General features: G+C 45.4%; 6 protein-coding genes across 11 annotated transcripts in view; 5 read left to right on the top strand and 1 right to left on the bottom strand.

The window, feature by feature from the left end:
- The window catches only part of LOC108025906 (flotillin-2), a 102,317-nt gene that overhangs the window by 5,168 nt on the left and 76,562 nt on the right, over window positions 1-20,587 (bottom strand). For 3 of the 6 annotated variants that reach the window (XM_044093555.2, XM_050884703.1, XM_044093554.2), the window contains exons 3-5: window positions 5,954-6,141; window positions 4,521-4,559; window positions 3,394-3,532 (exon numbers count right to left, since the gene is read on the bottom strand). In XM_044093555.2, coding sequence (XP_043949490.1) covers window positions 3,394-3,532; window positions 4,521-4,559; window positions 5,954-6,141 — 366 coding nt within the window. The remainder of the gene's footprint in view (window positions 1-3,393; window positions 3,533-4,520; window positions 4,560-5,953; window positions 6,142-20,587) is intronic. The other 3 variants (XM_017096602.3, XM_044093556.2, XM_044093557.2) reach the window with 3 other exon arrangements.
- LOC108025944 (uncharacterized) lies at window positions 1,184-2,962 on the top strand. The gene has a single exon (XM_017096645.3). It carries the CDS (start codon window positions 1,374-1,376, stop codon window positions 2,529-2,531), a length of 1,158 nt encoding a protein of 385 aa, XP_016952134.1. The 5' UTR covers window positions 1,184-1,373; the 3' UTR covers window positions 2,532-2,962.
- On the top strand, window positions 7,335-11,982 carry LOC108025839 (glucose dehydrogenase [FAD, quinone]). The gene is made up of 3 exons (XM_017096501.3): window positions 7,335-7,580; window positions 9,427-9,916; window positions 10,002-11,982. Exons 2-3 carry the CDS (start codon window positions 9,535-9,537, stop codon window positions 11,498-11,500), a joined length of 1,881 nt encoding a protein of 626 aa, XP_016951990.1. The 5' UTR covers window positions 7,335-7,580; window positions 9,427-9,534; the 3' UTR covers window positions 11,501-11,982.
- LOC108025777 (glucose dehydrogenase [FAD, quinone]) lies at window positions 12,573-14,970 on the top strand. The gene has a single exon (XM_017096388.3). The coding sequence runs from the start codon at window positions 12,573-12,575 to the stop codon at window positions 14,535-14,537; it is 1,965 nt and encodes a 654-aa protein (XP_016951877.1). The 3' UTR covers window positions 14,538-14,970.
- LOC108025829 (glucose dehydrogenase [FAD, quinone]) lies at window positions 15,515-17,879 on the top strand. The gene is made up of 2 exons (XM_017096489.3): window positions 15,515-16,489; window positions 16,540-17,879. The coding sequence occupies exons 1-2, from the start codon at window positions 15,870-15,872 to the stop codon at window positions 17,819-17,821; spliced, it is 1,902 nt and encodes a 633-aa protein (XP_016951978.1). The 5' UTR covers window positions 15,515-15,869; the 3' UTR covers window positions 17,822-17,879.
- LOC108025974 (uncharacterized) lies at window positions 18,844-20,515 on the top strand. Its single transcript, XM_017096670.3, has 2 exons — window positions 18,844-19,275; window positions 19,530-20,515. The coding sequence occupies exons 1-2, from the start codon at window positions 19,086-19,088 to the stop codon at window positions 19,643-19,645; spliced, it is 306 nt and encodes a 101-aa protein (XP_016952159.1). The 5' UTR covers window positions 18,844-19,085; the 3' UTR covers window positions 19,646-20,515.

Below are 20,587 nucleotides of genomic sequence, written 5' to 3'. Positions count from 1 at the left end.
CTGAATCGGGTACCGGCTCGCAAAATAAAATTGTAATCGCGCCGCCAAATGGAAACCGCCTTGAGGTCTCGAGCGTCGAGTAAAAGTACGATAGTCTGAACTATAGTAGACCATAACGACTCGGGTTCGATGCGCCCATAAACCCTCGGCTCGAGTTATGTTTAATTAAAAGCCGTAGATTGGCCACCAAGGTCGCGGGCAAATAGAGGTTCTGAGAATGCGAACTTGGCGAAGGGCAGTATAGGTTTTCTTTAAATAAAAGTAGGTGTTCTTCGAAAACAAGCAAACATTTTAAAGTATAATACCAGTTTTCATAAGGCAGTAGTCATGTTGGAAAGCCCAAGATAGGCAGAAAGAATGAATCAATTCTTAATATGAAAATAAGAAAAACAACATAAAGTTTATCTAAATAAAAAAAACGAACATAAATTCCTCAAAAAAAAGAAACAGCTTTATGTTATTATAAATATTATAATATTTCGATAGTCTTAGTTGGGCAGAAACAATCAATTAAAATACGAAAATAGAAAATACAATAAATAAAGTTCATCTAAATTAAAAAATAAGTGGCAAAAATAAATTATGATTTTAAGGCATTATTAAAACTGTAATATTTCTGAGGTCTTAGTAAAACGACCCTTTTAAAAGAAAAAATTAATGTATATTAAATAAGGAAATAATACTACTATTAAAAAGTTTTTCTTAATTAAAGGAAGTACCAAATATAATTCCTCAAAAAGACAAATTCAAGGTTTTATAAATATTCTAATAGTTCATCAAGACCAAGGCTGCAAAATCAATCAATATATAACCGGAAAATAGTAATATTGAACGATTGAGGCTAGCGATTTTCCTGTTATCAATGTACACGTCTACCTTGTGGAATGGTCTTACAAAACCAAAAACTGGTTTCCCAGAGGGCCAATCAATCATCAAGAAACCCCAAGCTAAACCTAACGATAATGTATGCCAAGCACATGCCACATTTCGCACTTATTATTTTATATTATAGGCATAAAGCGACGATAAAATGTGAATAAAATCACAGCATTATTAGGTTGCACAACTGCAACTTGTTCCATAAATTATACACTTCCCGGGATCGAGAAGGCCTTGAAAAAAGCGAACACAAAGTAGGCCTTGTCCTTAAGCTCGTCACACTTGTCAATATCCCAGCCCCGGAAAGATCAGTATCATTTTCCACTCCGACCTTAACGCACACCTAAAAATAAGTAATATAATTCACCCTAGCTTCCGTATCAAGTTACAGTATTTGTTCGCTTTCTTTATGTGAATTTGAAAACCAAATATTTTCAACTGAGTCACTCCAAACAGGCAGTTTCACCACTGACACAGCGAACATCGGGATTGAGATGGCCTCGCTCCGGCGGTCACATGGCGGCGGTCGCGACTTCCTGCAGGAGAACAAGCAGAACGTGGCCCGGATGGAGACCAACGGCAGGTGCCTGGCGGCGGCCCACGCCCGCCGGGTGCCCCTGTGGCGTCCAGTGGTGCTCCACTACGCGGAGCGGCTGCGTCCCCATGGCTACATTGGCCAGCAGCGCCAGCGCCAGCTCCATGACGCCCACGAAGCTCCGGATCTGAGGAGCGGTCTGGCCCAGCCGTACGGCTTCAGGCACCAGGCACTGCCCAAGCTGCCGAATCTGTGCGAGATGGCCCAAGCCATGGCGGTGCGCAAGGAGCAGGAGCGCTTGCAGGGCGGCTGGGAGGACCAGCAGAAGAAGCCACCGATGAGGTGCAACGGCTGTCACTGTCATCACGGACATCAGGGTCCCCAGGCTAATGCAGTGTCGCTCCGCCAGGGTCACCAGGCTGAGACAGCGTCTCTTCGTCAGGGTCAACAGGCCGAACCGATGCCTCCCCAGACAGAAGGGGTTCCTCTTGCTAAGGGTCACCAAGCCGAAGCGGAGGCAAAGATGTCCAAGCAGGGAGAAGGTGATCAGGCGGATCGCATTTCCCTGGTTTCCCGAGCATCCCGCGTGTCTCGCCGCTCCCAGAGGATGCCAAATCCCAGCCAGGAGAACGCCGATCCCGAGGCGCCCTTGAGTGCCCGCAGCAGTGCCTCGGCCAAGACCCTCAAGTCCAGGCGATCCGTCTCCCAGGAGAGTGTCCGCTCGAATGCCACCATCAAGTCCAACATCACCGTGGCCTCCAGGAGCACCACGGCCTCGAAGAGATCTCAAGTGAGTCGCAAGTCGCAGCTGATGGAGGTAATGCCGCCGCCAACGCATCTGCAGGACCAGAAGCCCAGGGAGAGGGAAGTGGAGAAGCCAGCGCCCACCGCCTACGAGGGCTACACACCACTAACGGCCACCGAGCGGAATGCTGCTCTCCAGGATGCCCAGTTCAAGTACGGCAAGCTCGTCGAGGAGTACAACCATCTGCCCGTCTCGGAGCCCACTTTGCGCGTGCGCAACCGGAAGATCGCCATCGAGAAGCAGCTGGACGAACTGGACTACGCCATCAACATGTTCGACCAGCCCAACCTGGATATGTACTACAAGAAGTGAAGGTCACTCCTCGCTCGTTAATCGTTTCAAGGCACGTTGCCCCTTTCCAAATTGAGTTGTTTGTCGGAAACCTTGGCACACATATGGAAAGGATCTGAGTTCAAGAAACCTAAAGAAAAGATCATATAACGCAAGGAACTGCTACTAAACTTACAAAAACTGGATGACAAATAGCTTATAAAAGCTACTAAAAGGGGTTTTCTGAGAGTAACCCAAAAAAAAAGATAGAACAACAAACTAAAAACCGATAAGAACCATCGAGCCTAGAATTAAAACAATTACACTAACCACAATAAGAAGATGGAACTAGGAAATTAATTATGAAGAACTTAAACCAGGAAAAGCGAGAACATGAAATCAAATGGGAATATAAAATCAAAAACATTAGTTAATGTCCTAAATAAATTTTAAAGCGTCTGAAGATCCCATAAGATTGGCATATTTTATTTTAAGTTATTAGGTGTGAGGTATCAGAAAAAGCTCCTAACTTATAGCACCCAAAAGTATGCACTCATCTAATCATCCAGCGCCTTTATAAATAACTAAGTTTTTATACTTGGTCAGTGCAACCATCCAAAATATAAAATCATATAATATAATATATAATATTAATATATATTATAATATAATACATAATATAAAATGTATAATATTTAATATATAATATAAAATGTGTAATATTTAATATATAATATAATATAATATAACAACAGGTAAAATAATATGATTTTATTATGAGTAAACTTTTAAAAGATATGCCCTACAAAAAACCCCTAGAGGTGAGGTGCATTGTAATAGGGTTTTTAAAAAAATCTTTCAAAATATGATACATAACACATGGTTAGTTACATAAAAAACTCACCCAGAATGGCCCGCAGGTGTCCCTCGAGGGTCTGCAGGATCGTCTGCTTGATCTCCTTGACGCTCTTGCCCAGGAATTGCTCGCTGGCAGTGCCTAGAAGCTCGTCGGCCTGATGGTGGAAATAATAGACATTCATCATCTGTGCGTGTGTGTGTGTGTTTGCGTGTGTGTGTGTGTGGGTGGGAGGTGTGTTTGTGTGGGTACCACCGGGTCGGTGTGCATGTGTGTAAGGGCATTTTGCAGGTTCGATTGATTGATTTTTGATGTATTTTTTATTTTATCACCGTTTTTTTTTGTATTTATCATAGTTTTTTGTTGAATTCAAATTATAGTTCACCCACACACACGCACATGCACACACAGACAGAGCGACAGAGATATATATATATTTTATAACGTATATATAGAGGTATATAGAGCGATACATGGAGTATAACGGTAACAGCAGCAACCAGAGCAGTAACGGTAGCAGTAACGGTAGAGGAGCAGTATTTTTGTGGTATTTTTTTTTTTTTTTTGGTTTGAGTAGAACAATTTTGATTATAATGATTTGTTGTTGGTTGAATGCATGTGTGTGTTTTTTGTTGGTATTTTGGTTAATTATAGTTGATTTCGTTTACAGTTACAGTTAGTTGCGGATTAGTTTTTTTTTTTTTGATGAGTTGAACGTTGAACGATCGGTCAGCAGGGTTTTTGGTCGATTTTTTGGTGGTGGTGAAAAGAAAGTAGAGAAAAAAGAGAGTAGAACACAGAGATCAACATGGTTTCAATTTTCGGTATTTTCTTGGTATTATTTTGCAGACTGTACTTTTCTTTCTCCTTCTTCTTCCTCCTCAGCTTCTGATGATGATGATTGAATGACTTCGATAAACGCAAAATGCATACAGAACTCAAGTACTGAAATGGGCGCGAAGCCCCAACGAAAGCACATGCATTTAACATTAAATAATGGATCATGATCTCTTTTCGCTAGGTGTGTGTGTGTGTGGATGCGAATGTGTGTGTGGGTGGTTAGGGTGCTCGATAAAAAATGCAAATATACATATTAAATATTGAATCGAAGGACAAAAAACCAACGGTAATCGAACCCAGGACATTAAACCAAATAAATGCAATAATAAACGTACCTCGTCGTTATTATAATCGTTATGCTTATACGAAGATGACTGCAAAATCGAATGGAAATAATTAAGTAATAGAACATAATTTTGAGGCAGGCCAGTGTAGAGTATAAATCGATCATAATTGCGACAAACTGCAAAGTGAAGTGCGCTTTTTTTCGGTGCATCATTCATTGGTATTTGTGATCACACAAGTATAGTGCTTTGAAATGTTATAAAGACAGTTAGTTCTTTAATCAATTAGTCACTCTTTTAAAATTTGATTTTTTTGACTATAGGGTATATCTATGTTCTTAGTTTTGGATATCGAACAGATGTCACACTGCAATTTAAAAAAAACTAGTGATCGCGTCGAGGCATGGGCGTGAGTTGAAGATCAACAGATCCCAGAAACCATTGATAAGATGATGACTACTCGAATGGCTAAACCTTTGGGGGTTATCACAAAAAACTGATTTGTAAGCAACATTTTTTATTTGTTTTATAGTATATGTAAATGAAAGAAAAATCCAGAAAAGGACAATGAATAATATAATTTAATAAAAAGACGAAACAGTATTAGGTATTGTGAGTGATTGATCAAAATATCGAATTATAAATAATATATTATACGGTCCGGATCACGGATGTGTCTGAAAAGTCAAGTAAATTCACGTTATTCCAGTCACAGTACTGTCCAACACAGCCAAGAAACTGAAGACAAACCTATAATATAAAAATCCAACCTAAAAAAATTAGATATGGGGATAAAGGGAACCAAAAGGTCTAAAGTCCACAAGTATTATAATTCGTTTCTACAAAGCGACGATGAAATCAATAAGAGCTAAATATAATCTTGTAATAAAAAATATATTTGTTATAAGTACCGAAGAAAGGGACAGACGGGTGGGGTGTAGCCTTGAAAACAATAATTTTCTAGAAAGTGGCAAAAAAAAGGGACAAAAGGCGAGGTGTTCGATGAGTTCTACGTGTAGTTCTACGGCTGTGTTTAAGACTACGTGACGAGATCGCCGGGATGGATGGTCGCAACTTACTTGGCGGTGGTCAGATGAAGAGCACTTGCTAGGCTACATATGCATTCGAGGGGTATGGATTACTTGGATTACTTGGGGGAATCGGGCGGGAAATGTACAAAACAAAGAGCCAAACATTCGATTAAAGTAGGTTCGAAACGGATCGCTTATAGAGAAGATATACGTAAGTGGGTGCAGGCGGGATACCAACTCGCTACTTTCGGCACTCTAAGAAGGCTAAGAATATCGGGTGGCAAACCAACAGATCTTGCATACGGAACTCAAAAATCAAACTCGGCCAAGCTTCAATCACTTTCGCTCAGACTTGGGGGTGCAGAAGAGAAAAGGGTGGCCAGAGACCCACAAAACGAGCGGAGATCGGGTGAACAGAGCCAAATACAGTTCTATATGGAACGGGGATCGTACCTTCATGATCTTGCACTGGGCCACGCCAGTGACCGTCAGCGGAACGCCCTGGGAGGTCTCCACGTTCTCGCACATGGGGTTGAGGGTCATCACGTTGAGGGAGAGGCGCTGCACGTCGGTCACCAGCCACCACGCCCACGCCCAGCCGCCCACAATGGTACGCTTCTTGGTCGAGCCACAGCAGCCACCTGGAAAAGGGGGAAGAGAGGGGAGATATTATAATATTATTAATATTTCTACAGTAGATAGATAGAGATATTATAATATTTTATAGAGATATTATAATATTTTATAGAAATATTATAATATTTTATAGAGATATTATAATATTTTATAGAGATATTATAATATTATTGGTAATCATATAACAGAAAGATAGAGACATTATAAATATAACTATATGATACCATAAACAAGGTTTAAATTTATAATTATAATCTGATAAATACAATTTTGGATATCACATATATTTAAAAACAAAATTACTAATTATCTCAGTTATATTACTGGAATGAAGGTTTCTTGGTCCATCCTGGGTTATCCATATTTTTATAACTTGTTTGTGTTAGTGTAATTTAGGTGTGTTACATCAAATATCATTCATATCATGATGTATGAAATATCTTTAAATTTATAAACAGATCTTAAAAAAATGTTTTGAAATAATAAAGATATAACTTTCTTTTTTAATTTACATTTTTAGTTCTTGTTATTCTTTTTTAAAAGTTTTACCTACCTATGATTCTGGGTAAGCTGAAAGTCATACATACTAGCTCTTCAATGTTTAAACTAATAATGATATAATACTCCATACTTCATACCTTTCTGTAAGATTATGTACCCAAGTATCTTGCTTCTTCCTTGAGGTCATTCTTAACTAGCTTTACATTTGATTAAGGGTACATTTTCCCAACTTTGATGGCGAAGAACCTAGTAACCATGAGTTAGCATTTCGCTTACAATAGTTTCAAGTCCACTTTATAGGTCCAACTCCCCGTTAGAGCTTCTGCGATGGCGGACCAGTGACGTCACACGCACATTGACCCACAAAAGCGATTGTCGGCGGGGGATCGAGGAGCTTTTGGCCCCGGTCAGTTGACCAAATAGTAAGAGTGAAAGCATTTCGCCGCGCCGTCTTTTCGCTGGCACAGGTGATGGCTACGTGCCGGCAAACACGTCACAAAGTCCAAAAGTCGCCGAGTCCATTTGGTGAGCCACAGATCATGCAGTGCATATCTATATGCAGGTAAGCAGGAAGTACTTGTCGCCGGCACTGTCCCACTGTCCGCTGGCGGCGGTGGAAGCTAACGGTTGTGCTGGCCAAAAGGGCCCAATTCTGCGCTCTCCGCGGAGCCGCGAAGAGAGCTGGAGAAAGAGAGATGGCGGAGGAGACGAGCCACCAGCTCCGGCGGTTTCTTCGCCACTTCTTTCTTCAGTTACCAAGCGAACCTCTGAGCGTGAGGTGGTTTTTCGAAGCTCCAGCTGGGGAATTGTACGCAAATCGCTCTGAAAGCGCGCACGCATGCGCAAGGCGACCGAAAGAGAAATAAAAGAAAGAAAGTGCGCACGAAAATAAAAACAAACAAATCGCGCTAAGGAATTCGAGAATTCTTAATTCGTTTCCCAAGTGAGTAGGGCGAGAAGAGAGCCGAAAAAAAAGTGTGCCAGCGCAAAAATCGTAAAAAAAAGAAATCAAAGTCAAACAGAAGAATCGGGGCCTCGGAAAAGAATACGCACCGAAATTCTCCAACGCCCCCGCAGAAGCTTTCTCAACGAAAGTGATTCATTTCTCTTCGACAACTGTGTGCCAAACCCATGGGCAGTCCATTTTTTACCTTGCACCTTGAGTTTTTTTTCGGTGTACATGTTTTTTAATACCTTGAACTTGATCTCTGGGCACATTCAACTCTTGCAACCTGTTTGCAACAACAACAACAACTGGCAGCAGGAACAACAACAAGTTTTGTAATTGCCATTGACTAAGAAACAACAACAACAACATCTGTAACAGCCTCGAATGGTCGCTAGACTTTTTATTATGCAAAAGATTGGCAAGAGGAAGTGCTTCCCCCTCTTGCTCTTCCCCTGTCAAGAGCTCTTTTCGAGGAAGCCAAGTTTGTCCATGGGTAGAAAAGGAAGTTTTGATATCTGATAATTCTCTAAGATCCTCATCTTGTTGGATATACTTATGCAGAATAATATATTACATCATATATCAACATGTTTCCGTAAAAAAGTTTTCGTATTTGGAACTAGAAATGTTTATTTTTAGGAATAATGTCTTATGTCAGAATTTTTTCTATGAAAGTTGTCGTATTTGGAAGTAGAATTTGTTGAGTTGTACAATTTTTAATAGTATATTTAATAATGATAATAATTAGAATCCTGTACATTTTTTTTATAATTTTTAACAGCATATTTCCTACATTTTCTTATAAGTGCTGATGATCAAATAGTTCCCTTTCTTAAAATACATTTTTGGAAAAAATGTAAATTAACTGGTATGATTTTTGTTACCTTAACCGAGTTCGTTGTAAGGAAGTTGCACTGTTCCCCACAAACTGGTTGCAAGTGAGAGGAGTACGTGCGAGTGAATGTGTTAGGGACATGTGAGTGTGCCTCACAATTGTTGCATGTCGTTCGACCGGGAGTGAAAAGCAACTTTGCTGCCGCTTTTTTCATTATTATTTATTTTTATTTTTTTGGCTGCCCAGTAAAGTTTTATAATAGACTGGGAGATTTCACTTTTATGCGGGAGGCCCCTCGGCCAAAGATGCCGCCTCACACTGCCCGCCTCCGAAGGCATCCACAGATTTACCCATTTTACATTCCAAAACACTGGGTGCAGCACGTGACGCGAAAGATTTACGAAAAGCAGATAAAACATTGCTGGGAAAATTGTTTTCCAACGGGTTCGACAGCCGAATTACTTTTAATTAGGGAGGCACTATCAACTGAGGCGATTGGATAGTCATTAATATATATAATATATATGGCTTTACTTGTGTAAAGTAATACTCAAAGCGAACCTAATCAAATAAAATATATTATAAAATATTTTTTCCACTAATTGCATACGTCATATTACTTTCGTAAGTCATTTCTCCGAGCCGCAGGCCCAGAGAACACTTTATGGCCCGGAGAAATGGGAAGATTTGTTTGCACCGATCATTAGCTCCCAGATTTATCGATCACGATCATCTCGGGTCGTAATACTTCACAGAGTCGAGGGAACTCGCTGCGGAGACGTAGCCAAGTGTAAGCATAACCAATGCAAGTTACGAAATCGCCGCGATCGAGCGATACGATCGTGATGGAAATATTGAGTATGAAAATCGCACCCTATAACCCGGTTACATACGAAATGCCCAAGTCACTTTTCATGTCATGTCCACCTCTCTCTCCCTCCGCTTGTGTATTCCCTAGACCCACTTATTTTCACCGACAAATAACCGATTCGATTATCATTGCAGCCACGTCCCAGCTAAAATTGGTCGAGCGATCAGCGACCTATATCTACACGTACACCTTATAAGCCCGGGCCCCTAGAGCAGTCAGCCCAGCCGATCCCGACCCAGAAAATGAGCTCGGCGATCGTTGGAGCCGCCTCGGCCATCGGAGGAGCGGTGACGGCGGCCACCAGCAACAGCTGGTTCATCCCCATGCTGATGGCCGCGGTGGCCTACTTCCAGTACGAGGAGATCATCGATCCGGAGTCCAAGCCCAGCGACGTGGGCGGCGACGACATCCTCGACCACTACGACTTCATAGTCATAGGAGCCGGCTCCGCGGGGGCGGTGGTGGCCAACAGGCTGACGGAGGTGGAGAACTGGAACGTGCTGCTGCTGGAGGCCGGCGGCGATGAGACGGAGCTCACGGACGTGCCCCTGATGGCGGGCTACCTGCAGCTCTCCAAGATCGACTGGCAGTACAAGACGGAACCGTCGGGCACCTCGTGTTTGGGTGAGTGAATGGCATCTCTTGGAAGGGCCCATAGATACAAATAGAAGGGTCTCTATAACGAAAACTCCTTGTATCCCTTTTCCAGCCATGCAGGGCGGTCGTTGCAACTGGCCCAGGGGCAAGGTGCTGGGCGGATCTTCGGTCCTCAACTACATGCTCTACCTGCGAGGATCCAAGCACGACTACGACAACTGGGAGGCCATGGGCAACCCCAGCTGGTCCTATCGCGATGCTTTGTACTACTTCAAGAAATCGGAGGATAACACCAACCAATATCTGGCCAATACACCTTATCACGCCACCGGGGGTTATCTCACGGTGGGAGAGGCCCCATATCACACTCCTCTGGCCGCCAGTTTTGTGGAGGCGGGCGTGGAGATGGGCTACGAAAACCGGGATCTGAATGGTGAGAAGATGACGGGCTTCATGATTGCCCAGGGCACCACACGGCGCGGCTCGCGGTGCTCCACCTCGAAGGCTTTCCTGAGACCGGCCAGACTGCGCAGCAATCTGCACATCTCCATGAACTCGCACGTCACCCGCATCATGATCGATCCGGTGACGAAGCTGGCGTTTGGCGTGGAGTTTGTCAAGGATCAGAAGCTCTACCATGTGCGGGCCACCAAGGAGGTGGTGCTCTCCGGTGGGTCCGTCAACAGCCCGCAGTTGCTGATGCTGAGTGGCGTGGGACCGCGAAAGGAGCTGGCCAAGCATAGGATACCGCTTATCAAGGAGCTGAGTGTGGGCGAAAACCTGCAGGACCACATTGGACTGGGCGGCCTCACCTTCCTGGTGAACCAGCCGGTGTCCATAGTGGAGAACCGCTTCCACACCATGTCAACGGTGCTGCAGTACGCGGTCTTCGGCCAGGGACCGCTGACCATCCTGGGCGGAGTCGAGGGCCTGGCCTATGTGAACACCAAGTACGCGAACAGCTCGCTGGACTGGCCGGACATTGAGTTCCACTTCGTCTCCGGATCCACGAACTCCGACGGGGGATCGCAGCTGCGGAAGGCCCATGGACTGACGGAGGCCTTCTACCGAGCCGTCTTCGAACCCATCAACAACCGCGATGCCTGGAGCATAATACCCATGTTGCTCCGACCCCGCAGCGTGGGAAACATCCGCCTGAGGAGTGGCAATCCCTTCGATTACCCCTACATCTTTCCCAACTACCTGACGGATGACTTCGACATGAAGACCCTCATCGAGGGCGTGAAGATAGCGGTGGCCTTGTCCCGAACGAAAGCCATGCAGCGCTTCGGGTCGCGGATTTCGAGCATCCGGTGGCCAGGGTGCGAGCAGGTTCCCCTCTTCACGGACGCCTTCTGGGAGTGCATGGTCAGGCGGTACACGTCCACCATCTACCATCCCGTGGGCACCTGCAAGATGGGCCCCTACTGGGACAAGGACGCGGTGGTGGACGCCAAGCTGCGGGTCTACGGGATCCGAGGGCTGCGCGTCATCGACGCCAGTATTATGCCCAAGTTGGTGTCCGCCAACACGAATGCCCCGGTGATCATGATCGCCGAGAAGGGCAGCGACATGATCAAGGAGTTCTGGATCAAGAACACCATCGTCTGAGCGAATCTCTCCAAGTCTTTGTTTTTACGAGCTGATTTCCCAACTGATTGAAGAAACGAGCTTGGAGAACACGTTCTACTTTATAACTTGCAACAAAATTTCTCAGAAACGCCAGAACCGCAGTTTATATTCCTAAAAACTGAAGCTTTTAAGTCATTTGAGAGTACTGCTAGGTATGGAGTTTTATCATTGAGAGATCTGTTCATAAAAACAAGGCATTATCCAGGGAATGTCTGAGTATATGTCTGACTATCGTGAGTGTTTGAATGTCTGGACTGAGTGTGAATGGTTGTGAGTGTCTGACTTAGTTGTCCTCGAGTTGTGTAAATGTCTTAGGTGTAGAGCTGCCCAACAAGCCGTTTGACCCATCCAAAATTAAATATATTACAATTTTATGGTCCCACTTTTTTTTGTAGTAGCTTGTAAGCACCTCCTTGTATTTATTTTAATTTTATGTGAATGCAATAAAGAATAAAAATCAAGGGTTTTTGTTAAATTGGTCAGGGAGTTGGATCTTATCAAGAAAGGCACATTTCAGAATTGGAACAATGTAGATAAGTAAGTGATATCGATTCAGATCAGAATCTTCAAGCTGATATCAAGGGAAAACAAACATTTATACAACATTTTTTAAAGATTACATCAAGATAATCACACATTTTTGGGGACCTTTTCACTCTGCTACTGCAAAAGGTCTTCATTGTCGAGCTCTGAATGCATTTTCTTTACAAAGCCCAGACAATATAATATTTGTTGAGGCAATTAAGACGTATTTGTGCCCAATTGAACAGCTTTTACAACTCTTAACTAGCCAGGTTTCTGCGGTGCGCCACCTGTTGGCCGGGCCCGCAGGCTCAGGGCTATAAATATATATGGGCTTGAAATTTGAAATGTTTGCCTTCGGGTTTTTATGGCCGGCAAACAGAAAGCAGCCCGAAATATTAAATAAAAGCGGGCAGAGTGAATGTATATTTTCGTTGATATGGTTATCGTGTGCGACATTCTTTTAATTGCGGCCAAAAACTCGCAGCGCCCGGGTCGTCAATTGCATTAGCGAGTTAGTCGCTTGAGGATGGGCGGTCAGCGCGTACACGAACCGCGGCCAGCGGAGACGGCAACCCAGCTCCACGGCGGACTCTTCCTTCTCCTGGTTTTTGGAGCACTTGCTTCCTCGGCGGCCCAGTTGTTCGCGGTGGACAGCAGCGGCCTGGGCATCTCCCTGATGCAATCGGTGGCCATGGCCCTGAATGCCTCCAGCCTGGCCCTGGCCAACAACACCGCCTGGCCACTGCAGCACGAGCCACCGGCGGATCAGTGGGAGATCGAGAGCTATGACTACATAGTGGTGGGCGCTGGCAGTGCTGGCTCCATAGTGGCCAGTCGCCTGAGCGAGCTGTGCCGCGTGAAGGTCCTGCTGCTGGAGGAGGGCCAGCTGCCGCCGCTGGAGTCCGAGATCTTTGGCCTCAGTGCTGCACTGCATCAGGACGAGCGGTACATGTTCCTGGAGGAGGCTGTTCCCAATCCAAAGTGCTGCCAGGCCATGGCCTCGAATCATGGCTGCGTCTGGTGGCACGGACGCATGATGGGCGGCGGCGGAGCCATCAATGGCAATATCTACATACCCGGCAGCAGGCAGAGCTTCATGCAATGGAATGCTTCTGGCTGGGATTGGCCACAGGTCCAGAGATCCTATAGCCGCCTGCAGCGACGCCTCAATCTCTCCTACCTCCAGCCGAGTAGCATCAACTTGAAGTTGGCCAACCTCATATACGCCGGCTCATCCGAGCTGGGTGTTCCCCGGATGAAGCAGCCCCTGCTGGCGGGCGCCACCTTTGGCTACACCCACCACGTGCCCGTGACCGTGAACCAGGGACGCAGAGCCAGCAGTGCTCGCCTGTATCTGGCCAATGATCAGGCGAACAGAAGACCGAATCTTAGGGTAATACGCGGCGCCCAAGTTCAGAAGGTGCTGCTTAACCCGGAGGGAAACCAGGCCACTGGCGTCATATACACCTTGAACGATGTGGAGCACACGGCGAGGACCTCGGGGGAAGTGATCCTGAGTGCTGGTACCCTGAACTCCGCCAAGCTGCTCTTGCTCTCGGGCATCGGTCCCCGGAAGGAGCTGCAAACTTGGGACATACCCACCCATCAGGACTTGCCAGTGGGTCGCAATCTGCAGGATCACGGCATGCTGCCCCTGTTCCTGCTCTTTGGTGCCAATTGTGCCGTCAATAGCACTCGAGATCCCGCGGATAATCCCTATGCGCCCGTCTCTGTGTCCAAGTATCTGCTGGACAATCAAAGTGGGCCCTTGGCCAATGGCTTCTACATGATGGGCTACATCAACTCCAGTTCACCGAGTTCCAGCCAGGGTCAGCCCGATCTCCATGTGGTGGCCCACACTCTGCTGCCGAAGGGCAGTACCGGGAGCTTTGGTTACTTGGGCTTCCGGCCAGAGTTGGTTCAGGCTCAGCGGGAAATCTTGCAAAGATGGGATCTGCTGCAAATTATGGGATCCCTAATGAGACCCTTATCACGGGGAAGAGTGAGTTTGAGGAGCAAGAACGCCTCCGACCAGGCTAAGATCGAAAACCACTACGGCGAGGCTCTGGAGGATCAGCAGACCCTACTCCGCTATGTGAGATACATTCAAAGGCTGAGCCAAACCCGAGCCTTCCGTCGATGTGGCCTGCGTCTCTGGCTGCCGCCCCTCGAGGAATGCGACGTCCTATCCCCCGATTCCGACGACTATTGGCTGTGCTACATTCGCTACTTCTATGTGGGAGCCTGGCACTCCGTGGGCACCTGTCGCATGGCTCCCAGGAAGACAGCGAATGCCCTGGAGGAGGGCGGCGTGGTGGACGAACGGTTGAGGGTTCACGGGGTCAAGGGCCTGCGCGTGGTGGATGCCAGCATAATGCCGGAGTTGCCAGCGGGCAATACCAACGGACCCGCCATGATGATCGGGGAGAAGGGGGCGCAACTCATCCTTGAGGATCGGGCGATGGACAATGAAGTGGTCCAGGAATGCTGAGCCCTTAAGAACTCTGTGTATGATTTATAAGAACCCTGGCCCCGCAAAGTGATATCTTTTAATAAACCCAAAAAAACCCTGTTTTTTTTTACTATAATATTTAACTATATTCAATCTTCAAATGTAAAATTCTGGAAAAATTATGTAATAGGTAGAAAGGAGAGCTTCCCACCCCATAAGGTATATATACATGAACAGTGATATCTCGGAAAATATATACATAATCTAAAAAGGTGACATTAATCATGCAGATTCTAGAGATTCCTGCGCCGCATAAGCGTAATTCCCACTCTAACTCCTCCAAAATCTTTCAAAACTTTGGAAGATTACAATTTAAAATTTAAATTATATTTTATTCCTCTTGTCAATTTTCAGACTATAAGTTAATAAATAATGGCATTATGCAGAAGATTAAAGTATAAAGTGTGGAAGTGTAGACTTGATAAAAATGTAAACATCAATATTTCTGCGCCTCTTCTCGAAGGTATATTTATTCTTAAATTGGTTAAATTGGCAGCGGGTATCTGATAGTCGAGACACTCGCCTACGGCGTTCTCCCTTGATTCTTTTATTAAGAAAGTAATGTTTATTCCCTAGACAGCTCATATGACAATTATTCGTAATTAAGCAAAAAATGCAACACGAACAAGCATTTCTGACACGCTTATAGAATTTCTCCGAATTTCTGTTTATATTCTTGCAATTTCTTGATGTTGTTTTTTTCTTTTTAATAAAAGCTCTTAAGCCAACTTTAAATGTATAATATGACAAAAAAAATGCCCATACCAGCCTGCATTTCTGGCCAGCTTATCGAATTTCTCAGAATTTTCTTTACGTTCATGCATTTTTGGTTTTGTTTTGATCGGAGCCTTTGTTTATGGTTTCACTTGGATAAAAGCTCCAAGCATGCTTTTTACAGATGACCACTAGGCACAAGGCCTTATAAGGCCTTATCTCATCGTTCTTGTATTATTTTCAATGACGTAAACTCCCCGCTAAATTAAAAACAAATATATTTTTAAGGAATACTGCGCTCTTTAGGCTCACTCGCTGGAGTTTTATAACGCGTTGTTCTCAGTACCAAACAAATGATCTTAACTTTTGAATGGTTGACACAGTAGTGAGTTATATAACACACTTTTTTGTAGCCCAGTGTTAACTTTTAAAGCAGCTGGGATTGCAGAAGACAATGTCTGGCGCATTGGTCAATGCACCCACGAAACCCTAGCTTTTGGGGTCAGCGAATTCTACTTCAGCTGGGTCAGCAAGTTGGCCTGGAGCATAGTGTGGTAAGATAGTTCCCATCGGAAGCCAGTCAGTTCTGCCTTCACCATGTCGGCGATCAACACGTTCGTGACGCTGTGGCGCTTCCTGTTCACCCTGGGCCCCTCGGCCATGATCCTCCTGCTCCTGAACAAGGGCATCCTCGAGCAGAGGCCGGACATTGTGGACGAAGCGCATCGCGTGCGCTCGATCCACATCGAAAATCTACGGAGCTCCTACGATTTCATCGTGATTGGCGGCGGTACGGCGGGCTGTGTCTTGGCCTCCAGACTCTCGGAGAATCCGCAGTGGAGTGTTCTGCTGCTGGAGGCCGGCGGCGATGAGCCCCTGCTCATGGATCTGCCGCAGCTGTATCCGGTGTTCCAGCGCAGCCCCTGGGACTGGAAGTACTCCACGGAGCCCTCGGACCGCTACTGCTTGGCCATGGAGGATCAGCGCTGCTTCTGGCCCAGGGCCAAGGTCCTGGGCGGCTGCAGCTCCATCAATGCCATGATGTACATCCGCGGCAACAGGCGGGACTACGATTACTGGGCGGAGCAGGGCAATCCCGGCTGGAACTATGACAACATCCTGCACTATTTCCGCAAGGCGGAGGACATGCGTGTGCCGGGGTTCGAGCACAATCCCTACCACGGCCACGGTGGACCCATCTCCGTGGAGAGATACAGGTGAGTTCGATTCTCTATGGGTTGTATGCCTAGTAAACCCATTTTCCCAGGTTTCCCTCGCCGCTTTTGGATGTCTTCATGACGGCCGCCCAGCAGATGGGCATGGTCAACCCCGAAGCGGACTTTAATGGTCGTTCCCAGACGGGATTCGCCCCGCCGCATGGAACTCTGAGAGATGGTCTGCGTTGCAGTGCCAACAAGGGCTACCTCCGGCGCAGTTGGCAGCGTCCCAACTTGGACATTGTGCTGAAGGCCTTCGTGGAGCGCATCCTCATTGATCCGCAATCCCATCGAGCGGTGGGAGTGCGCTTCGAGTACGGTCTTCTCAAGCACTCGGTCAGTGCCAAAAGGGAGGTGATCCTCTCGGCCGGTTCGCTAGCTAGTCCCCAACTCCTGATGGTCAGCGGCGTGGGGCCCAGGGAGCAGCTGGAGCCACTGGGCATCCCGGTGCTGCAGCACCTGCCCGGCGTGGGCGGCAACCTCCAGGATCACGTCTCCACCTCGGGAGCCATCTACACCTTCGACAGTGGTGAGAATCGACACCTCTCGTTTATTGTCCCTGAAATGATGAACGAGCAGGCGGTGGAGGACTTTGTCCAAGGGTCCGACAGCTTCTTCTACGCCATGCCCGTGAGCGAGGTGATGGGCTTCTTCAGCACTCGTTATCAGGATCCCCGTTTGGATTGGCCGGACATCCAGCTGTTCATGGGCAGTTATGGCTATGGAGCAGACGGTGGAATGATTGGTCGCCGGGGAGCCGCCATCACGCTGGACAACTACGCCGAGACCTTTGAGCCTGTGCTCTACCAGGACTCCTTTGTGATAGCTCCACTGCTGATGCGTCCCCGCTCGCGGGGATATCTGCAGATACGCTCGGCGGATCCCAAGATCCATCCCCTGATCCATGCCAACTACTACGACGATCCCCTGGACATGGCCGTGATGGTGGAGGGCCTGAAGATGGCCCACCGCCTGACCCAGACGCCGGTGATGCAAGCCCTGAACGCCACCATGAACATCTACGAGTGGCGCAACTGTCCCGAGGTGGAGTACCTCAGCGACGCCTTCTGGGAGTGCCTGGCCAGATTCTACTCGCAGACGATCTACCATCCGGTGGGCACCTGCAAGATGGCGCCCACATCGGATCCCGGCGGCGTGGTGGATCCCCGACTCAGGGTCCGGGGAATGCGGGGCCTGCGGGTCATCGATGCCAGTATCATGCCCACCATTCCCACGGGAAACACCAATGCCCCCACTTTCATGATCGCGGAAAGGGGCGCGGATATAATCAAGGAGGATTGGCGGCACTACAGAGATGGCGGCTGGAGTTAGGTACTAAATTGTTATGCCTTTTTATACCTTTTACAAAATTAAATAAAATAATTTCTAAAAAAAATCAGAATGGTTTTGTTTTAAGAAAATAAATGTTAAATTTTCTATATCAAGCAAACAGAGTACCTTTATACATAAACATATCGTGGGAAGATATTTACGGAATTGCAAAGAACACAATCTTGCAACCTAGATAAGCCCTTCGAGTAGTAATAGTGAATTAAGTGCATGCCTCGGTAATGGGACACATATGGCATTGGCTCTTTGCCTGGGAGTCAACGAAGTCAGGCACTGTGATTAGCAATCCATATATCAATTGGAACTAGCAAGTACCCAACCATACAATGGAGAACCATCCATTGTTGGCATTCCCCAGGTCAGCTAATTTGCTTTGGTAATGATCTTGGCATTCATTTGACTCTTGGTGCAGTTAGTTTCCCATTTTCAATTCAATTCATTGCATTTTTCACTTATGCTTTTTTCTTTTTATAGCCGCGAACACTTGATATAACATTTCCCAGCGCTCTGAACTTTTGCAATTTTGTAGTGATTACTTGTGATTTTAGATTACGTATGATATGAAAGTATATAGGGCTTGGGATCTTGCGACAATAAAGTTTGAAACGTTGCTGAGTTTGAAGAAATTTTTGAATAATATATTAAAGAATCCTACCTTATTTAAGAATTTACCTCAAAGTGTTGGAAAGTGATAAGTATTGCACGTGATATTTTAGGAATAACTCGCGAGCAGTGTTCTCTAACAAATTATCTGTTTATTAAAAGAAATATTAGAAACATATTCCTTTCTTCTTTTCCTACAGTTATAAGGCAGATTAAAAGATCTTTAATTTATAGTGTTGGAAAGTAATAAGTAACGCACGTGATATTTTAAGGCGTATCTCGAAACGTAATAAAATGTTTGTTTAAAAAATGTAAAAGAAGTAATATTTTTGGGTATTTTTTCCTACATTTATTAAAACACATTGAAATATATTTACTTTATAGTGTTGGAGAGTAATAAGTAATGCCGCGTTTTATCAGTCATATGAATGCATTGTTCTCAATCGTTTTCTGCCCGTAATTTATGAGCGGCCACTGAACTTAAATGGCAAATGGCAGCGCGAGCTTACGAGTTTTACCAGTTTGGGTGCCTCAGTGGGCCATGGCTTTGCTTTGGGCCGCGAATCGGAAAAGGTTTTCGAGACTTTTCATGCGAGTGCGCGGCCAGTGAGCGGGTCAGTCCACGTCCGCCACTGATCGCAAGATGACGCTCCCGGAGCTGCCCCTCAAGTGGATTCTGATGGCGCTGCTGCTCCTGGGCCTCAGCCTGGCCGATCCGCAGCAGTTTCTGCTGGCCGAGGATCTGATAACGGCTCCGGGCACCGGAACAGGGACAGGAGTGGCAGCCGGAACCGGAAATGCCGCTGACACCGTGCCCATTAACGATCCTTCGGGTAGGTGTTAATAGTATTATAATATCTATCGTACCACTTGAAACGCTCTATCATAAATGGATTTATCGCCAGGACATTGAAATAAACATCAGTTTGGCTTCGCAGGAAAACTATAACTGATTGAAGTGTACAAAAGAAGGTGGTTTCTTGATCCCCCTTACTTTTTGCATACTTTTTGCATACTTTTATGATTTTCCTTATAGCTTTTAATACAATAAACTAGGTAATAATGTAATAATACATTTTTCTTTCAGATCTGAGCGCTGGCCTAAACTTGGCGCCTGTTGGCAGCCTGATCGCGGCAGCCGCGAACGCCGTGCCCCCGGCCCCCGTTCAATTTATTCGCACGGCCATGAACAGCGGGCTGTGACCGCCAGGTGGCGCTAACCTGGATTCTTGCCCACCCCAAAAATAATTATCTCTAATTTTTAAGCGCCTTTTTAAGCACCACTTTTAATTACTTTGTTAAGCGATTTTTTGGCGTTTGATTTTATTTTTTTTTTGCTCGTAGGTAAGCTTGTTTTGTTTTTGTTTGCTGACTTTATGTGTGTTTGTGTTGAGCCAAGTGCTATAAATGACTTTATGATACTCGTTTTATCTGGTTATGACTTTTTGGCGCGATAAAAATGAGCAATCTGGGGACCTCAGCCTCAAAAGCGATTTTTGTTATCTGCATCTGCTATCGGGGAGCTCGCCATTCTATATTTTTTATTTTTTAATCTAACTTGGCTTGAGCTTTTCAAATGGCTGATAGGGGGGAAACAAATTAAGAGCGAGGTAGGACTTCAGTACAGTAAGGTACAAGTGGAAAGAATTCTAAAAAGAGTTAACTACTATAGATTTAAATTTTACTAGTTATTAAATTTCCTTCTTTTAGAAACTTTTTCAGCCACATTTTTGCGTTTTCGACATGAAGTTGTTTACAAATCGTTGAAAAAACTTTTAGGCTTTTATTATCATTTATAGGAAAATTAATGATAAATTGATTGTGCCAGTACGTCTTAGTAATAATGTACAAAAACCTATATGTGCTATTGGATGAAAATATGCTGACTTCATCCAGAATGCGATAGTGATCGGGAACAATATAGAGTAATTGCAAGAATGTAGCTCAACGGAGCTTGCAACCGAGATGCAGAAGGGGCCAAACCTCTTCCAGAACTGGATTCTGCTCATCACGATGATAATGCCAATACACTCACAGAAAAAGCAAGTAAATAAAAAAAAATATATACGGAAACTGAGTTTTTTTAAATCAATCATTTTGATTTTCTATAGTATCACTTTAAGAACTCATTAAATATCAATGTGT

Source organism: Drosophila biarmipes, chromosome X (assembly GCF_025231255.1).
Source record: "Drosophila biarmipes strain raj3 chromosome X, RU_DBia_V1.1, whole genome shotgun sequence".
Lineage (NCBI taxonomy): Eukaryota > Metazoa > Arthropoda > Insecta > Diptera > Drosophilidae > Drosophila > Drosophila biarmipes.
This window is presented reverse-complemented; position numbering and strand designations above follow the sequence as displayed.